The sequence below is a fragment of the Brassica napus genome, chromosome C6 (genome assembly GCF_020379485.1).
Source record: "Brassica napus cultivar Da-Ae chromosome C6, Da-Ae, whole genome shotgun sequence".
In the NCBI taxonomy this organism is placed as follows: domain Eukaryota; kingdom Viridiplantae; phylum Streptophyta; class Magnoliopsida; order Brassicales; family Brassicaceae; genus Brassica; species Brassica napus.
Window position 1 is genome coordinate 7985115 of NC_063449.1, and position 18614 is coordinate 8003728.

Genomic DNA, 18614 nt, shown 5'->3' on the forward strand with positions numbered 1-18614 from the left:
AGGACGAAGGGTCCCTAGAATGAATGCACATATCGTACTTTGATCGTCCTTGTGTAAATTGTAGAAAACATTATACTAAATACATAAACGTGACCACATATTCTATGAAGAAAACATTTATGTTTTCGGAGCATTTAAATTATTTCATATCATTTAAATTTATTTATTTTTTGCTAAATCGGTAAAATGCTTTCATGAAGTCTCTTATATGGTATTCAATCGGTTTCTCAAAAAAAATTCGACTACTTGTCAATGAGCCTTGCAAGTTTTATCGGTGGTAAAAGATTTTTCAGAGTTTCTCGTGTTTCTTTCCCTCCATATTTAATAAACTACACAATGGAATACATACATTACGATAAACATCAGGATATATTTTAGTGTAGTATCGAAGATAAAATATTAACTTTTGACAATCTAGGGATACATAGCCAAATGGTTACGTAATTGTATCTAAACATATCTTTCGTATATTACGTAACTAAAATGTTTGAACCTTCTCTTAAATTGCACCAACAAGAATTCATTACTGCGGTAACCTAATCATATTGGTAGCTATAAACTTATTAAATGATTTCTTCCTTCTTCCCCTCGTCATAATTATAACCACTTTCATCGTCCATTAATGCTATAGTATTAATTAAAGTCACTATTGAAAGAAAAGAAGTACTCCGTATACAACTCGAGGAAGCAAAGAATGTTTGATTGGGTCTAGCTGAATGATGTAACCATTTAACAATTTGCGTAACTCCAACCAAGTTTACTGGTAGTATTAATTAATCAGTTTTAATTTCTTCTGTTCAGTTCTTTATGTACAAATTAACTTTTACTCCGACTATTTGCTTCCTCAAGAGAAACATTTGTCGAAGATGATGTGTATGTGTATAGTCTCGAAAACTTGTGTCGGGAACCAAACTGTTACTGAACCAAGTGACCGATGAATGTGTTTACTGTATCCATCGAGTCATCGACTGATGTTGACGGAAAGTGAACTGATAGGCGTAAATGGCGACAGATCTAGAGCATAATGAAAGTAGAATTGCTTGGATGATTTTTTAAAGATGGTTCATGATGATATAAATTAAACTATGAGACGTGAATCACAGATAAAATTATCAGTTATACAGTTTTGGATACAATATTTCTTATAATCTGTAATAAAAATCAAATCAGTATATTAGACTTTTAAATATATATATATTCCTTTATTTTATAGTTTTCTGTCTGGCAAAAACTGATTTTATATACATTTCATTCATACTCCTTCTATTTTTTAATACTTGATAATGTTTTTAATTTCTATAACAAAATTTATTAACAATTAATGTTATCTGACCAATGATATTATGCCGTTTATTTTACTATTGTTCGTTTGTGTATAGTTAGTGATGTTTTTTTGTTTAGAAAATGTAAATAATAAATGTTTTTCTAATCTGTGGGCCTATTTTAAAAAGACATCTAATAAAAATGGAAGGAGTAACTAAGAGCATGATTATCCCATGATCCTTAAGTGGGATCCTTAATGATTATTTAATAGTTTAATTGTACTTAAGTGGGGTTAAGAGCTCTAATTAAGAAACTCTCATTTTGAGCGGTCCAAAGGGAATTTCTTAATTAGAGATCTTTAAAAAAAAAAAAATTTTAGATAAAATTTATTTATTAAATAAAATATATTAAAAGACAATATTTAAAACATTGATATTAAAAAACATAAAAATAAAACTTAGTACAATAATTAAGAGTAATTTGAAAGAAACATTCGAACTCAGTTGTTGTCTTCATCACGTCCAAACTTACTCTATAAATGTTCAACCAAATCAGCTTTGAGTTGTTGATGCATTTGTCTATCACGAATTCTAGTTCGAACACCCATCATATTGGCGATATTTGAAGGGATATCTGTAGAATACGTGAGATCGACATGTGAAGTTCTGGTGTCTTCTCCTTCTTGGAACTCTGAAACATCAAGATGAGTGTATCCATCTCGTTCGTCTTCTACTATCATATTATGGAGTATGATACATGCTCTCATAATCCTCCCAATTTTGGCTTTATCCCAAAAAAGTGCTGGATTTTTAACAATGGCAAATCGAGCTTGCAAGACTCCAAAAGCACGCTCGACATCTTTTCGGACAGCTTCTTGATGTTGAGCAAACAAAGTCGCTTTCAGACCTTGTGGTATTGGAATAGATTGGATAAAAGTTTCCCATTTCGGATAAATACCATCGGTGAGATAGTAAGCCAAATGATACTCTTTTCCATTGACAGAGAAAGTAACTTGCGGAGCTTGACCTTTTATTTTGTCATCAAAAACAGGTGAGCGATCAAGAACATTGATATCATTTAAGGTACCTGGAGGTCCAAAAAACGCATGCCATATCCATAAATCATACGAAGCAACCGCCTCTAACACTGTTGTGGGTTTACCCGAACCACGTGAATATTGACTTTTCCAAGCGGTGGGACAATTCTTCCACTCCCAATGCATACAATCGATGCTCCCTATCATCCCGGGAAAGCCACGATGCTCACCAATATAAAGTAGACGTTGAAGATCAGCCGGTGTTGGTCTTCTTAGGTACTCATCGCCGAATAAATATATTATTCCTTCTACAAAATGTTCCACACATAACCGAACTGTCGTTGCACCGAGTCGGAGGTATTCGTCAACAACATCAGCCGCAGAACCATAGGCCAAGACACGAATGGCTGCCGTACACTTCTGAAGTGAAGAGAGACTAAGCCTTCCGAGAGCATCTTTCTTTTGTCGAAGGAATTCAACTTCATTGGAAAGTTGATCAACAATACGCATGAACAATGACTTGTTCATTCTAAATCGTCTTCTGAATAGATTTTTAGGATATGTTGGAGTTTCACTGAAATAATCATTCCACAAACGTCGATCGCCTTCTTCACGATTTCTTTCGATGTGAACTCGTTTTTTCTTTTTGTTCTTTCGTCTTCTTGATCACCATAATTAATAGCCAAATTTTCGAATGTTTGATCAACATATTGATCAAAATATTCATCAAAACTTTGACCATCTACTCCCTCAAAATTGTTACGAGAAGAAGATGCCATATATGCGATCAAAATTTAAAATGTGTTTTGATTTTATTTTTTTTTGAAACAAGTGTATTTGGCGAAGGAGATGATTAAGTAGAAGATATGATGATGAGAAAGAGTGTTTTGGCGAAGGAGATGATCAAGTAGAAGATGACGAAAAAGAGTGTTTTGCGAATGAGACTTTGATATATTTAGAAAAGGAGAGAAGTAAACTTGTAAATTTTGTATACAAAACTTGTGACTTATATAGAAAAGGAGAGAAGTAAAGCACTCTCGTGACAAACATACCAAAGACCCGTGACAAACTTGACACACTCTTGACTAATACAGACATACAGACTCATGACAAACTTGTGACTAATACAGACATACAAACATACACACCCGTGACTTCTCTTGCTTCTTCTGACTTCAATAAGAATCTTGTGGCTTGCTTCATATCACAACTTCTGTTTCTCTGCACACGGAAACATTGAAACATCAACACAGAAACATTGAAACATATGAAACAACGACCAAACATTAAACATAACATCAACAACGACCACACATATCACTTAAACATTGAAACATTGAAACATTGAAACATTGAAACATCAACACAGAAACATGAAAACACATACAATATGCAAACTTGCGCTACACGAAAGACACATAGAGAAAAAACACATACAATTTAAACATGCGACAGACACACTAATCACCCAACATCTCTGTGATTAGCTTCTGCTTAAGCGCTTCTTCATATTCCGAGAGTGGCTCTGTTTTTGAAATGAGATTGCCTAGAAGTCCCATCTTCGAGAGTCTCTCTTTCAGTGCCATGTCTTTCTCTTTGATAGACATGTCTTTCTCTTTGATAGACACCATGTTTTGAAACTGAGTGACACCCTGCTGATCTACCATTGGTCTCTTACCACATGCTCCTTTCGATGCCTTAACACCAGGAGGACGTGCGGTAGGATCAGCTCGATTAGTGGTTGCTTCAGAGCAAGCTGATTGCGCTCCATCCTCACACCTCCTCCTCTTACCGCCTGATGATTGTGGTCCATCAATCTTAGTACTCGCAAGCGCACACCATTTCTGGTCATTTTTCAGCTCCTCCCAAGCATGGTGAAGGTAGAATTTCATCTTATGGTCGTTGTAGAAGATTTGGTGTGCCAGTTTAACAACATCACTTTCACTCTGACCACTTGTTTTCTGCTTTGTTGCAGCCGCATAAGCTCCACAGAACTTGCAAACAAGATCGTTCACCTTTTGCCACCTTTGTTTACACTGAATAGGCTCTCGTTCTTCACCTCTTGCCACCTTTGGACTAGCTGCAAAGTAATTGGCAATGCGCTTCCAGAAAGCTCCTGCTTTCTGCTCATTGCTTACTACCGGATCCTTGCTGGTGTTTAACCAGGCGCTAATGAGCACTAAATCATCAGAGACAGACCATTTCTTTCTTTCTTTCTTCTATGTAGGTGAGTCTTCACAGAAGCTTGCAGTTCCAGATGGTTGTGAACTGAACATAGGGATTTGTGAACTGAGAACTCCACCGTGTGAAAAACTCTCATAAGAAGAGGGTACAGGAAGGTCACTGTCTTGTTGACTGTTCAACAGGTCAGTGAAATTGGAAGGCCGAGTATATGGATTCGTAGAATCCATATCTTAGAATGCCAGAGAAGAGAGAAAGAAGAAGAAGAAGAAGAAGAAGAAGAAGAAGAAGAAGAAGAAGAGGCTGTGTTAGAGATGATAAAAACGAGAGAAGGGGTTTAATAAATGAGAAGAGAAGAAAGATCGTGTTAGATATGGGTCTTGTAATGGCTTTACTCTTTGAGTTGAGTTGAGGTGAGATGAGAAGACAAGTATCTAACTTATTTATTACCTAACCACACAGTCCTAACCACAACCATTCATCACAACAATTCATCACAATTCACAAGCATTCATCACACTCTCTAACCACAACCTAACAAGCATTTATTAACCTTAACAAGTATTTATCAACTTTATTACAGAACTGAAAATACAGAGACAAAGCATTTACCAGTTTGAAGAGATCGTGAGCGATAGCTGAGAGACACACGGATCAGACGGAGAAGCTCTCAATGTCCTCGTTTGACACTTTCAACTCTTTACGCAATTTTGGTATAAGACTGTCCTTTTCCTGAACAAGATACATACATAAAAATAGATTAGCCGTAAACTAACTTAAGAAGAAGAACACCTGAGATTCATTGAAGTACCTGAGATTCATTGAAGTACCCAACTAACTAATGATAGATATGTATGCTTCCTGCTCAATCTGAGAAAGTCCACAACTTGCGTAAACCCTAATTTCACAAGAACCAAAGATAATAAGAACAAGGAAGGTGTTTCATTCTAATACAATGTTAGGGAAGGGAACTAACCGCTGCTATCAAACGTTTCGTAGTCCATCACGAAGCTTTCATCCCCAATTATTCAGAGAGTAGTTTAGGAGATGAAGATAGAATCAAGAGAAAGCACACACCTATCGAGTTCAAGAGGAAGGAGTCGCCGTGAGGAACGAGAGAGTCGTCGTCGTTTGTGCATGCTCTCGATCGGTCTTCTGACGGATAACTCGAGAGAAGACGGAGGAGAAGCGGTGAGGAGAGCGCGAGTCGTCCTCTGTGGTGGCTTCCGATCAATCTTCTGACGGAGAAAACGGAGGAGACGTCGACGGGACCGACGGAGTCGTCGTCTTTCGTCGGTTTCGATCTTCTCTTTCTCGTCTCTCGGAGAAAACAAGAATGAAACGAATATGCAAAAAACCAAGAAAGAGAGAGAAAAGAAATGGAAAAAAAAAGATAAATTGTGGTGCTGTCACGTGTTTGAAAAACCACCATAAAACCGATTCCCAAAACCTTCCATTAAGGATCGGTAATCTTGGTTTTTCTTTTCATTGGATTTAATTAATTCAACAATTAACACTAAGAAACTCTTTAGGTTCTGCGATAAACATGGTCTAATAATGGGGTTCGTGATTTGATGATTTATTTTTTGTTTCTCTTATATATTCACAAAAAACTCTTAGCCATGTTGACCTCCATGGTAAGTCAATTTTATACTAAATAAAACAAATTGTTTATTTTAACATAGTTGTATTATAAAATAAAATTGAAAATTTTCATCAATTGATAAGAGTGTCAAAAAATTCGAACATGGAAAATGTTGTCGAAGTCGGCTTATTTAGGTCATGAGATATGATGAAATAAATAAAGAGAGAACTGGAAGTAACATTCTGTAATATCTATTACATATATAACCTTCATTATATTTATTACATCTCAAGCATAAAACTGCGTAGAACTTAGTGCTGGGTTCGCGGGTCAACCCGCCCCGACCCGCCCCGCCCCGCCGCGGATCGAATCATTTTTTCGATTCAAAAACTCGACCCGCATAACCCGCAAACAAAAACTTTTATATCCGCACCCGCCCCGCCAAAACCCGCGGGTAACCCGCCAAACCCGCGGGTATTATTAATTAGGGCAAATGTCCAAAATATCACCTTTCTAAGTTTATATCACAAAAATAGCACTCAAAAACTAAAATGACCAAAATAGCACATTTCTAAGTTTATATCTTATCCCCAAAACCTCATTTCTCAATTCTAAACCCTAAACCCTAAACTCTAAACCCAAAACCCTAAACTCTAAACCCTAAATCCTAAACCCTAAACCCTAAACTCTAAACCCTAAACCCTAAATTCTAAACCCTAAACCCTAAACCCTAAACTCTAAACCCTAAACCCTAAACCCTAAACCCTAAATCCTAAACCCCACCCTTTAACTCTAAACCCTAAGTTTATGACTTTTGATAAAACATTAAGTGCTATTTTTGTGACTTTTGACTTTAAGTGCTAGTTTGGGAACAAAAACTTGATTTAGTGCTATTTTTGTCTTTTTCTCTATTAATTATATTAAAAATAGTTATTTTAATTAAAATTGATTATTTTCTAATTATATAATAATTATTTTAATTAAAATAATTATTTTTTATTTATATAATAGTTATTTTAAAAAATTACTATTAAAAAAATATATTTATAATTAAAATTATACAAATATTTATTGTTTTTTATATATTTTACGAAAAAATGTTTTTTTTTTCAAAAATGTTTTTTTTTTTAATTTGCGGATGGGCGGGTACCCGCGATTCAAATTCGGCTGACCCGCACCCGCCCCAGTCAAAATAATCTCGATCCGCACTCGCACCCGCGATTTAAAAATTTCAAATGGTTCGACCCGTACCCGCCCCGCAGCGGATCAAACTTGGCGGAGCCCGCGGGCAATGATTAAAATTTTCAGCTCTAACTGACACGTTTATTTAATTCAACGATCTATAATTCTATATACTAAGTTTTTCTTTCTACCTCCAACTCGTTAGTTATTGACTTTTTGTTACCGTGGCCAAAGTTGCCTTCCCAGCGCTTTTTATTTATTTTACTCGATTTTTTCTCAACTAATTTATGGGATTTGTTGACTTTCTGATAACATATTTGGTTTCAATTTCTGTAGTAACAGAAGGTCTTCTTTGATTTTCACTAACTACCCATATATGAAAGCAATATTGATAATAAAAACTAAAACATAATCCTCAACCAATATTTTTTTCTTCTCCCAAACCAGAAGCATTGAAACATATCTCTCATGGTGTTCAAAACGCAAATACATATCCAAACCTACGCAACCGAGAAAAAGAGCCCAAACACTCACGACTTACAGATAGAGAGAGAGAATCACAAATACAGAGAGATGTGGAGACAACTCTGGAACCAAATGAAACAATCAGAAACGTCTTCTCGGACTTCTTGAACGTTGTGACCTCCCAGACCTGTAAAACCCACAGAACAATCGAATGAAAACCATGCTATGAATAAAACGCAAACAACAAGGTCAAACAACTTAAAGAAAGTCACATACTTTGTCAACAATTAAGACATAAGCATACATACACAATCTTAACTCTAAATAAAGCAGCAAAGACTACTCTCACTTGCACGTAGGTGTTCTTAATCATACTTGCAATTTCATCTCACCAAAAAAAAAAGTAAACTCCTCGTACTTGTTTATGAGAGGCGATACAAAAGAGAGATTAGGATACAAACCTCATGTTCCTTCTCCTGTAAGATCCAGCATTGGGTCCATTGCTGAAGGCCCAGTCAACGCTGACGTTCTGTGTAAGAAGCTCAGCACCATTCATTGCTTTGATAGCATTCTGTGCTTCTTCACTCTTCTCATATTCTATCAAAGCATAACCCTAAAGAACAAAGAAGACAAATATGAAGTGGGAAAGATTGTTACAATTTCCAGAAGATAATCACAAAATAACTGAAGTAACTAAAACAAAGCTTATTACTTCGGCTTTCCATTCTGATACACAAGGGAGCTATTGATTGACACATAGAAGTGTGTTTAAAGAGGAAAGAGTCATCTGAGATACAAAAACGTTACATCTTTTATTAACAGTAGTCTAACATTCCAAAATTAACTTCCTTTTTTAATTAGTCAGCGTTACACTGATTAACACAAACAGTATATCAAAGAGTATATCATCTGGGACAAAACATTATTACACTTTACAGAAAATCACTCAACCATGACAAAAATCTAACATAGCAAAAGAAACTACTTTGCTAAACAGCAAACACCAAAAGGCTACTAAACTAACTATCAAGAAGAGCTACTAAGAACAAAGAATAAAAAAAAAACTCCATACCTTGACAAAACCAGTACGGCGATCGAGATTGAGATGTAAACTCTTAATCTCCCCAAAATCACCAAAAGCATTCGATATATCATCTTCCTGTGCCTCCTCATGAACTCCAGTCACCAAAATAATCCACCCCTCGATGGCTACACATAAACCAAGACAACAAATCATCCACAAAACAGTTCTTCTAACTCTTTATTACCATCAAGTAAAGACCAATGTATACTATCAGACCAAAGTTTCACATTTATTCTTGCTCGTAGAAACTATGTTACGTCCTAATGTTCGCAGAAAGGAGCAAGCTTTCTAGGTCAAATCGAATCTTAGCCACATGGGTATCTGAGAAACCCTAGAACAAATCAATCAACTTAAGCTAGAGAGAGAGAGAGAGAGAGGTTACATCTCTGAGGGCCGGGACCACCATCGGAACCGAGTGAATCGAAATCTCGGGAGGAAAGGCGGCGCTGGCGATCGGAATCTTTCTCCTCGCGAAAGCCACGGCCTTTGGTCTTCCTCTGAGCTGAATCGTCGTTCGCTCCGGCGATAGTAGACCTAAGCCGCGGATTCGCAGCGCGTGGGGAAAGATCAGCTGCTGCACCGTCTTCGTCCATGAGGTCATCCTCCTCTGGCTCGAAATCGACTGTTTCGGGTTCTAGGTTCGCCATAACTTCCGCCGCCGCCGCCGTAGTCTATCAAATCTCTTCCCGTATTTTTTGCTCTCCTCCCAACTCTTTGCGTCTGTTTGCTTAGATATTCATATTACTACTGGTGGGTTATAAAACTCTTATATGGGCCTTTTATGGGCTTGTTTTGGGCTGTAGCCTCTAATTTATTATTTTCCTTTTCAAGTTGATCCAACAAGCAGTTTAAGGTGGCCGTTTGGTAAATCTTCATCTGGGGATGTATACAGAGTCTTTGAATCTTGTCATGTTAAAGCTCCAGTCTACAAGAACCAAACTCTAAGGCTTAGGGTGAGAGAGACTGATATATTCAATGAAAGGATTGGAACGGGTGAAGTCAAGAGGGAGGTGATTCTGATGCTCAAAGACATGAACTCTAAGTTACAAGTACATTTATTGTGCTCTTTTGTATCTTTGAAACTCTACTGGAAGTGAAGCTTATAGTGTTTGCTACTTTTTGGTCTGCACGAGCAGAATATTGACAAGGGTTGTGTTTTGGAAATGCTCAGAGATGTTTTTAGAACCTTACGGGATTTCTTGCATTGTGAAGTCTATCTTATATGATAAACAACAGTGCCGGCTTTGTGAGTGTGCCCTTGGTGCAAATGCAGAGGGTCCTCAATTTTTCATTACAATTTTTTTTTTATAGTTTTAGAGTTCTAAATTCTAAAATTATCACAAATAAAAGGTCTGTTATAATTATATTATATATTGTATTATTTGTGTTTCGTATATATGAGGTGTTTATTTGTTTGATCATGTTACGTAAATATGAGAAAAGGTAGAGGAAGAATTAGAAAGAATAAGAATCGTAATAAATGAGAGGTAGAAGTAGTATACCAAAGAAGAGAGGTTGATGTTATTACGTTCGAAAGGGGCAAAGTAAAATGAATGTATTACAATCTCTTATATAGACAGCTAATTCGACAAATATTACTGTGAACATTAATGGCATGGGCTCCATCTTCATTTCCTTACGAAACCAACTTGACTTTTGTAACACTCCCCCTTGGAGACTATCATCATTAATTTTTTTGTATTGCATTTTAGTTGTCTCGTTAAAAACCTTTCTTGGAAAACCCAGTGGGAAAAACCATAGCAAGGTAAAAAGAGTACAACTCAGAAGCTCCCCCTCGAGTAGGCGATCACTACAAGTCTTGTTTATGACGCATTCCAATGTTGTAAACATGTTTTCTAAATGTCGTAGTTGGTAATGACTTTGTAAAGAGATCCGCAGCATTGTCACAAGATCGAACATATCTCACTTCAATTTCTTTATTCTTCTCGAGTTCTTGGGTATATGAGAAGAACTTCGGTGGAATATGTTTGGTTCGATCACTTTTGACGTATCCTTCCTTTGTTTGAGCAACACATGATGCATTGTCTTCGTATAAGATGGTCGGTTTTGAGTTGACGTTGATCCCACTACTTGATAGGATGTGTTGACTTATTGATTTGAGCCAAACACATTCTCTGCTTGCTTCCTGGAGAGCAATTATTTCAGCATGGTTCGAGGAAGTGGCTACAAGTGTTTGTTTCTGGGATCGCCATGATATAGCAGTTCCTCCAACCGTGAAGACGTACCCTGTTTGTGATCGAGCTTTATGAGGGTCAGATAAATATCCTGCATCTGCAAAGCCAACCATTTCTCCGTTAGTGTTTTTAGGATAAAATAATCGTTCCTTGAAGATAACGAAGGACATGTTTGATCTCATTCCAATGTCTATGCGTAGGAGATGAACTGAATCTTGCCAAAAGGTTAACGGAAAATGATATACCGAGTCGAGTACAATTAGCGAGATACATAAGTGCTCCTATTGCACTTAGATATGGCACTTCAGGACCAACTATCTCCTCATTTTGTTCATGTGGTCGAAAAGGATCATTTTCAACATTAAGTGATCTGGCGACCATAGGAGTGCTAAGTGGAGTTGCTTTGTCCATGTTGAATCGTTTCAACACTCTTTTCGTATATGTAGACTGGTGTACAAATATACCCTTTTAAGAATGCTCAATTTGCAGGCCAAGACAATACTTTGTTTGTCCGAGGTCTTTCATCTCAAATTCTCCTTTTAAATAATCAGATGCCTTTTGTATTTCTTCTTTAGTCCCAATAATATTTAGGTCATCAACATATACGGCAATGATAACAAATCCAGATGATGTTTTCTTGACGAAAACACATGGGCATATAGGACTATTTACATATCCTTCTTTAGTTAGATGTTCACTGAGACGATTATACCACATGCGTCCAGACTGTTTTAAACCGTATAATGATCTTTGCAATTTTATTGTTCAAAACTCTTTAGGTTTAGAACTTAATGGTTCTAGCATTTTAAATCCTTCAGGGATTCTCATATAGATATCAGTGTCCAAAGATCCGTATAAGTATGCAGTGACAACGTCCATTAGACGCATTTCTAGATTTTGATTAGCCGCAAGACTCATCAAAAATCTAAACGTGATTGCATCAATAACAGGAGAATATGTTTCTTCATAATCGATCTCAGGTCTTTGAGAAAAGCCTTGAGCTTCAAGACGAGCCTTATATCTCATAACCTCATTTTTCTCATTTTGTTTCCGAACGAAAACCCATTTGTACCCAACTGGTTTCACAGCTTCAGGTGTGATTATAATAGGACCAAATACCTCTCATTTGTTAAGTGAATCAAGTTCAACTTGTATTGCATCTTTCCATTTTATCAAATCATGTCTCTTTTGACATTCCGAGATAGATTTTGGTTCAGGGTCATCACTCTCTTCATCTATTTCCTTTGAAACAAAGTATGAGAAAAAATCATCAACACCATTCACTTTGTTTCGATTCCATATTTTTCTGTTATGAATGTAATTAACAGAAATCTCATGACTTTCTTCAGAGTCATGATGTTCAACATTTTCATCGACCTCATTGTTAATCTCTTCCAACTTTTCTGCTATATTGGAAGGATTTTGTTTTTCTGCCTCCTTTCGTTTTCTAGGATTCTTATCCTTAGAACCAATAGGTTTACCACGCTTCAAGTGTATTTTAGACTCTCGTGTATTATCGTCTACTCCACGTTCATGTGACATTTCTACACGAGCAGTATTTTGCAGCCGGTATATGTGATTTTGTAACCAATTTGGTGTCTGCAAAAGCATCGGGTAGTTGATTTGCGATGTTTTGTAAATGCATAATTCGACGGACCTCTAATTCTGACTGTTTTGTAGGGGGATCAAGGTGTAGCAAAGATGGTACACACCATTTGATATTCTTTCCTACTTGTTTATTTTCTCCCCAAGAACTGGGAATACTTTTTCATCAAAGTGGCAATCAGCAAAACGTGCCGTAAATACGTCACCAGTTTGTGGTTCTAGGTATCGTATAATTGATGGAGTGTCACAACCAACATATATCCCTAGCCTCCTTTGGGGTCCAATCTTTGTACGTTTGGGAGGTGCAATTGGCACATATACAGCGCAACCAAAAATTCTTAAATCATAAATATTTGGTTCTCGTCCAAATGCTAACTGTATTGGGGAGTATTTGTGATATGCACTTGGTCTCACCCGAATCAGTGCTTCTGCATGCAAAATAGCATGTCCCCACACGGAAGTTGGGAGTTTAGATTTCATGATCAATGGTCTCGCAATCAGTTGCAGACGTTTAATTAATGATTCAGCCAAACCATTTTTTGTATGAACATGAGCGACAGGGTGTTCAACAATAATCATTGAATACTTGAGAGGTAAACTCACCAGCGTTGTCCAGTCTAACTCTCTTTATCGGATAATCAGGAAACTGAGCTCTTAGTTTGATTATCTGAGATAAAAATCTCGCAAATGCCACATTCCGAGAGGACAATAGACGAACATGTGACCATCTACTCGACGCGTCGATCATTACCATAAAATAATAGAATGGTCCACAAGGTGGATGTATAGGTCCACAAATATCGCCTTGAATTCGTTCAATGAACTTTGGTAACTTTTTATCTATTTTGGTTGGCGATGGTTTTATAATCAACTTTCCAAGAGAACACGTAGTACATGTCATTTTATTCCCCTGATAAACTTCTTGGGGTTTCAGTGAATGACCATGTGAGTTCTCAATGATTTTTCGCATCATTGTAGTGCCTGGATGACCAAGACGATCATGCCATAGTGTAAAATTACTAGAATTTTCTTTAATCACCAAATGTGATTCAATGGCACTTATATAAGTATTATGCAGACCAGAAAGGAGTTTTGGTAATTTTTCCAACACCTTCTGTTTTCCCGATTCTCAAGAGTAATATACATATACTTCTTTCCATCCTCAGTTGCAGACTGAGTATCAAATCCTTGAAGATATATTTCTTTAAAACTCAACAAATTCCTTTTAGAATTTGGAGAAAATAATGCATTATTTATAGAGAATTTTGTCCCATTGGGTAACGTGAAATGGGCTTTACCAATCCCTTCGATCAAGTCTGCAGGATCCGATATTGTGTTAACAGTGATATTTGTCGGTTTTAGTTCAGAAAAATATTTTCTGTATTTCAGAATAGTGTGTGTTGTTCCACTATCTGGTATACAAATATCTCTAGCATTGATCTTGGTTGGTGTTCCATTTGTAATGTCCATTCCTGAGACAAACAAAAATAATTAACTTAAGATAATATTATTCATAAAATATTATACATCATTAGCAAACATTAAACACACAATAATTATACATAAGAAGGTGAAAAAAACACAACAATTATACATTAATCTTCCACAAACAACAATTATTTATGGTATATTTGTGGAATTTCAAGAGTTACATGATGGGCACTTAGGCTTCCGTGATAGCAGTCTCCTCGAAATCATTCACAAAGTCAGACGCATCGAGGTGCGTTGTACCCTCAGAGTGTTCCGCAAAGTTTACTTCTTTTTCTTTCCCTTTGACGGACTCCTTGTATAGAGCACAAAGGTGTGCAGGGGTACGACATAAACGAGACCAATGTCCCTTAGTACCACATCTGAAACAAGCTTCTTCTCGCTTCTGGGAGGTATTTCCTTGGTGTTCTTTTCCATTAGGGGATTGCTCAGAGCGGACCCACTGGAATGACTTCCTATCTTGTAGATTGTACTTTCGTCCACGTCTACGGTAGTTTAGACGGCCACGACCGCGACTCCGAAAGGCCTTATTTTTCTTGACTGGTTTCTTCGCATCTAATGTGTTTGCTTCAGGAAACGGTTTAGAACCAGTTGGACGAGTCATGTGATTCTTGATCAGAAGCTCATTGTTCTTTTCTGCTATGAGAAGCGCCACAATCAATTCCGAAAATTTGGTATATCCCCGCAACCTGTACTGTTGTTGTGGGGTGATGTGGCTCTTGTAGAATGTGGTGTATGTCTTCTCAAGCATTTGAGATTCGGTGATCGTTTCACCACAATTTCTCAATTTGGCCACAATTCCTAACACAGCAGAATTGTAATTCATCACCATTATAAAATTAACAATAAGAAGCGGGGCGGCAGGGCTGCACTCCGGTAATCATAAACGTAACAAATAAAAATGGAGGCCCCACTCCGAACATGATAATCAAAAGAACGAATTTTAATAATAGAGTGATCGTGCTGATAACGTGTTATAATTATATTATATATTATTTTATTTGTGTTTTGTATATATGAGGTGTTTATTTGTTTGATCATGTTACGTAAATATGAGAAAAGGTAGAGGAAGAATTAGAAAAAATAAGAATCATAATAAATAAGAGGAAGAAGTAGTATACCAAAGAAGAGAGTTTGATGTTATTACGTTCGAAGGGGGCAAAGTAAAATGAACGTATTACAATCTCTTATATAGACAGATATTTCGACAAATATTACTGTGAACATTAATGGTATGGGCTCCATCTTCATTTCCTTACGAAACCATCTTGACTTTTGTAACAAGGTCCAATTTTTTACAATCATATACAAACATAGCAGAAAAAGTGTTAGATGGCACATGGCCCACCCATTTCTTGAGTCGGGCCTGATAAAGAACAATATAATGTTGATGGTGTTGTTGAATTTCTCATTCTCTTTTAGATTATGTTAACCTTCTGGTACAATATATGTTTTCTTAAAGTTTATGTGTGGGTTGTAAAAGATTAGAGCTGTGTGTGTTGTCCAAAAATGAATAGAATTTGTGCTATTGAGTTTCTCTTTTGCATTCAGCTGCTTTTTATTGGTGCAGTAATGTTTGTGTCTTAATGTTGAAGTTATCTTCTTCTTTTTTAACGTATAAAGACACAAAAAACTAGGTGGCAAGTTCGGCCCTCTGGTTGAACTTTCGCTACAATACTGTAGAAATTGTTCTCTATAAATGTCCCAACTTCAAACTTGCAAGTTTCAACATGTAAGTTCAGTTTGACAGAAAGTCATAAATTTTCTTTGCATAAACAAGTACGGTTCATGAATTTGTCATGTATTTGACTTAGTGTTCTGGTATTTTTTTCATTTTTGAAATTACAAAATAAATAGCTTTCCCTTATTCTACATAGTTTAGATATGACAATCTTTGAAGATTAGTGTATATTTTAGTTTTAGTTAGGAATTATAAAGTATTATTCTTTTCCAAAGTTACGGAAATTTGGAAATACCCATGGCGACCTATTCTTTGTTTGTGTGTCTCTTCGGTTAAAGTATAATAACCTATTTACCTATTGATACAAGTACGATTTGACAAATATCCGTAAATTTTGGTTCAATTCGTTCTCCGTTCCGATTCGAATAGAAAAACTGGATATCCGTAACTCTACGAAGCAAAGAAAATACTAATATGCAATACCCGTCAGAAACGAAGCAAATTACAAGTCTAATATTTTTAGGAACGGATATCTGATCGATCCGTTACATGCATATATATACATATATTCAAAGAATTATATATATATATATATGATAAATATTATATTGTATACAAATTTTACAATATTTTCATTTACTAAAGTTATTATATAAGTTATTAGAATTTTAAGAAGTTAATAAGTTTTATTTTTGTGGTAAAATATTTTTATTTTATTTTATTTTTGGATTATCTATTTATTTTAATTATTTATTTATTTTTATGGATCAGATAACAAAAATGTTATGACTTTTAAATATGGAAACCATATACTAATGATGCATCCACTTTTTAGAGATAGAAATGAGAAACCACATATATGAGAGTACAACAATGTATAGCTAGCATGATTGAAGAAGGTGGACACTACAAGAAAAAGTGGAACTAGAGGAATGTTGTTACTCTCTTTTTTTCATTTAGTTTGAATAAGACTAGTTAATAAAGACAGACAGTTTATTGAGGTATGATTTTCATCAGGAAAAAATTATCATATTTTAATTAAAACATATACCGACCAAGCTACTCACACTAATAAAATGCTATTTTTCCTTGTTATTGTTTTGGCATGATCATTGCATAATTATATGCACATGAAGGGCATTATTAATCCAATTATAGTAGGTTGTTTTGTGATAGAGAATAACATACTCAAATATTTGGGCCAGTTATATGGCAATATCTTCTTTTATAACATTTTATTTTATGCTACATATATTCGTTCTAAAATAATAAACTACTTTAGTTTTTAAGCAAAACTATTGATGGTCTCATCACCTGCTACACAATTCTACTCTGAAAACAAAATGAAAAACATCAAAGCATTAAAAGAAGGATATGAGTCAATTTACAGACATGAACTGAAACTAAACATTTCATCTACAAGACTACAACCAAAAAAGAAGAGAATCAAGAAAATCCAACCCAAAAAATCATTGTCTTTCTCTTTCAACTATTAAAATATTTAGAAAGCAATTCGTTTTATTATTTCATCAGTTTTAATAAAAAAAAAAAAGATAATTTCCTACATATTTATACTTAAAGAAATCAAATCATTTTTGATAATTCGCAAGCGCAAATAACAAATAATCAATTATGTGGATGTATATTAAGATTTTTTTTTTTTTAAACAGAACATTCACACAATCAACTCTTCCAAATGCTAATATTTCACACAACAACAATAACTTACAACAAATAGTTTTACTTAAATAACATAAACAATATATCCCGCGTGTAGTGTGGATAGACCACGAGTTCATCAATAACTATACACTAACAAATTCAAATTTTCAGTCTAGAAAAAAACGATAATACAATTATGAAAATTAGTGAAGAGAAATGTACACATGAGATATTTAGATGTTACAAGTATAACAGTTATATATGAATCGTCATAAGACAACTATAATTGTCGATTGTATAGTTGTCTATGTAACATTTCTAGATATTTGTAATAGAATAATAAGTCAATGTTAAAAGCTTAAATGTGAAAAACCATGAATTAATTTAGTTAAACCAATGTAAATAATTTAGATAAACATATAGGTATAACACCGAAGTGTAAATATATTAATGAAAACACTTCACTGCCTACGGTTTTGAGACAGAAACGGAATCGCCGCAAAGTCCACATATACACCCGTTAACTGCTTCATCTTGATCGTACCTAATCACCAGATTTTCATCCATCATTTCCCAGTAAACCAGAGCCATTCGACTTGGAAACGCCTGAGCATTAATCTGCATCGTCGGATCACCACCCAACTCATAAATCCTCGTCCACAAATTATCCCTTAAACCACTCAACCCCTTCATATACTCTTCCATATCTTCTTTCGGTACACTCTCCACCGCCCTCATCCACCACATAAAACCATTGTCTTCCACTCGTTCGGTTGCCACATCATCACCAAACTTATACCTTAGCGTCACCGGAGCCATACGCAAGTACTTTTTTTATTACTAAACGAGTAGACTCTATCACAACGTAAAAATTTTATTATACCAATCTGTGTGCCGCAAAGGACGCTTAGTTCAGCCACTTTTTTGAAAAGACCGGTTCGGCGTTTCGAAAATGTTACTTGTCTTCGGTTCTCCTCTTTGATCTCCTTGATCTTTATCTTCTGTCGACCTTTGGTGGTTTTAGAGTTTTGTAATTTCCTCTGTTTCTATTGCTTCACCATCAACTTGGGGTTTTTCATGGGTCTTGGTTCCGTGGCATGCAAGCAAGTGGTCGGTGTGGTTTCTCCGTCCTCCATATTCACGACAAGAATGATGAGAGGTAATTATGAGATCGCAAATTTTCTTTG

General features: G+C 35.7%; 3 protein-coding genes and 1 pseudogene across 3 annotated transcripts; all 4 read right to left on the bottom strand.

Moving 5' to 3' along the window:
* Positions 1-3271: 3271 nt before the first annotated feature.
* Positions 3272-4710, bottom strand: LOC125588311 (glutathione S-transferase T3-like). Its single transcript, XM_048759597.1, has 3 exons — positions 4633-4710; positions 3737-4518; positions 3272-3520 (listed from the first exon to the last, which is right to left on the bottom strand). The coding sequence occupies exons 1-2, from the start codon at positions 4708-4710 to the stop codon at positions 3760-3762; spliced, it is 837 nt and encodes a 278-aa protein (XP_048615554.1). The 3' UTR covers positions 3272-3520; positions 3737-3759.
* A 2946-nt stretch (positions 4711-7656) lies between these two features.
* Positions 7657-9539, bottom strand: LOC106389747 (RNA-binding protein Y14). The gene is made up of 4 exons (XM_013830086.3): positions 9179-9539; positions 8785-8921; positions 8174-8325; positions 7657-7899 (listed from the first exon to the last, which is right to left on the bottom strand). The coding sequence occupies exons 1-4, from the start codon at positions 9441-9443 to the stop codon at positions 7854-7856; spliced, it is 600 nt and encodes a 199-aa protein (XP_013685540.1). The 5' UTR covers positions 9444-9539; the 3' UTR covers positions 7657-7853.
* Positions 9540-14259: 4720 nt separating this feature from the next.
* On the bottom strand, positions 14260-14916 carry LOC106384631. The gene has a single exon (XM_013824569.2). The coding sequence runs from the start codon at positions 14914-14916 to the stop codon at positions 14260-14262; it is 657 nt and encodes a 218-aa protein (XP_013680023.2).
* A 2087-nt stretch (positions 14917-17003) lies between these two features.
* On the bottom strand, positions 17004-18563 carry LOC106384632 (annotated as a pseudogene).
* Between the last annotated feature and the right edge of the window lie 51 nt (positions 18564-18614).

Bases quoted from the DNA above. Each gene is read 5' to 3' on its own strand.
- LOC125588311 (XM_048759597.1), bottom strand. From the start codon at position 4,710: ATGGATTCTACGAATCCATATACTCGGCCTTCCAATTTCACTGACCTG. The intron at 4,519-4,632 runs GTACCCTCTTCT...TCACCTACATAG, and splicing joins AACAAGACAGTGACCTTCCT to AAGAAAGAAAGAAAGAAATG.
- LOC106389747 (XM_013830086.3), bottom strand. From the start codon at position 9,443: ATGGCGAACCTAGAACCCGAAACAGTCGATTTCGAGCCAGAGGAGGAT. The intron at 8,922-9,178 runs GTAACCTCTCTC...GTTTATGTGTAG, and splicing joins TGGTCCCGGCCCTCAGAGAT to CCATCGAGGGGTGGATTATT. The intron at 7,900-8,173 runs GTTTGTATCCTA...TGGGTTTTACAG, and splicing joins TACAGGAGAAGGAACATGAG to GTCTGGGAGGTCACAACGTT.
- LOC106384631 (XM_013824569.2), bottom strand. From the start codon at position 14,916: ATGGTGATGAATTACAATTCTGCTGTGTTAGGAATTGTGGCCAAATTG.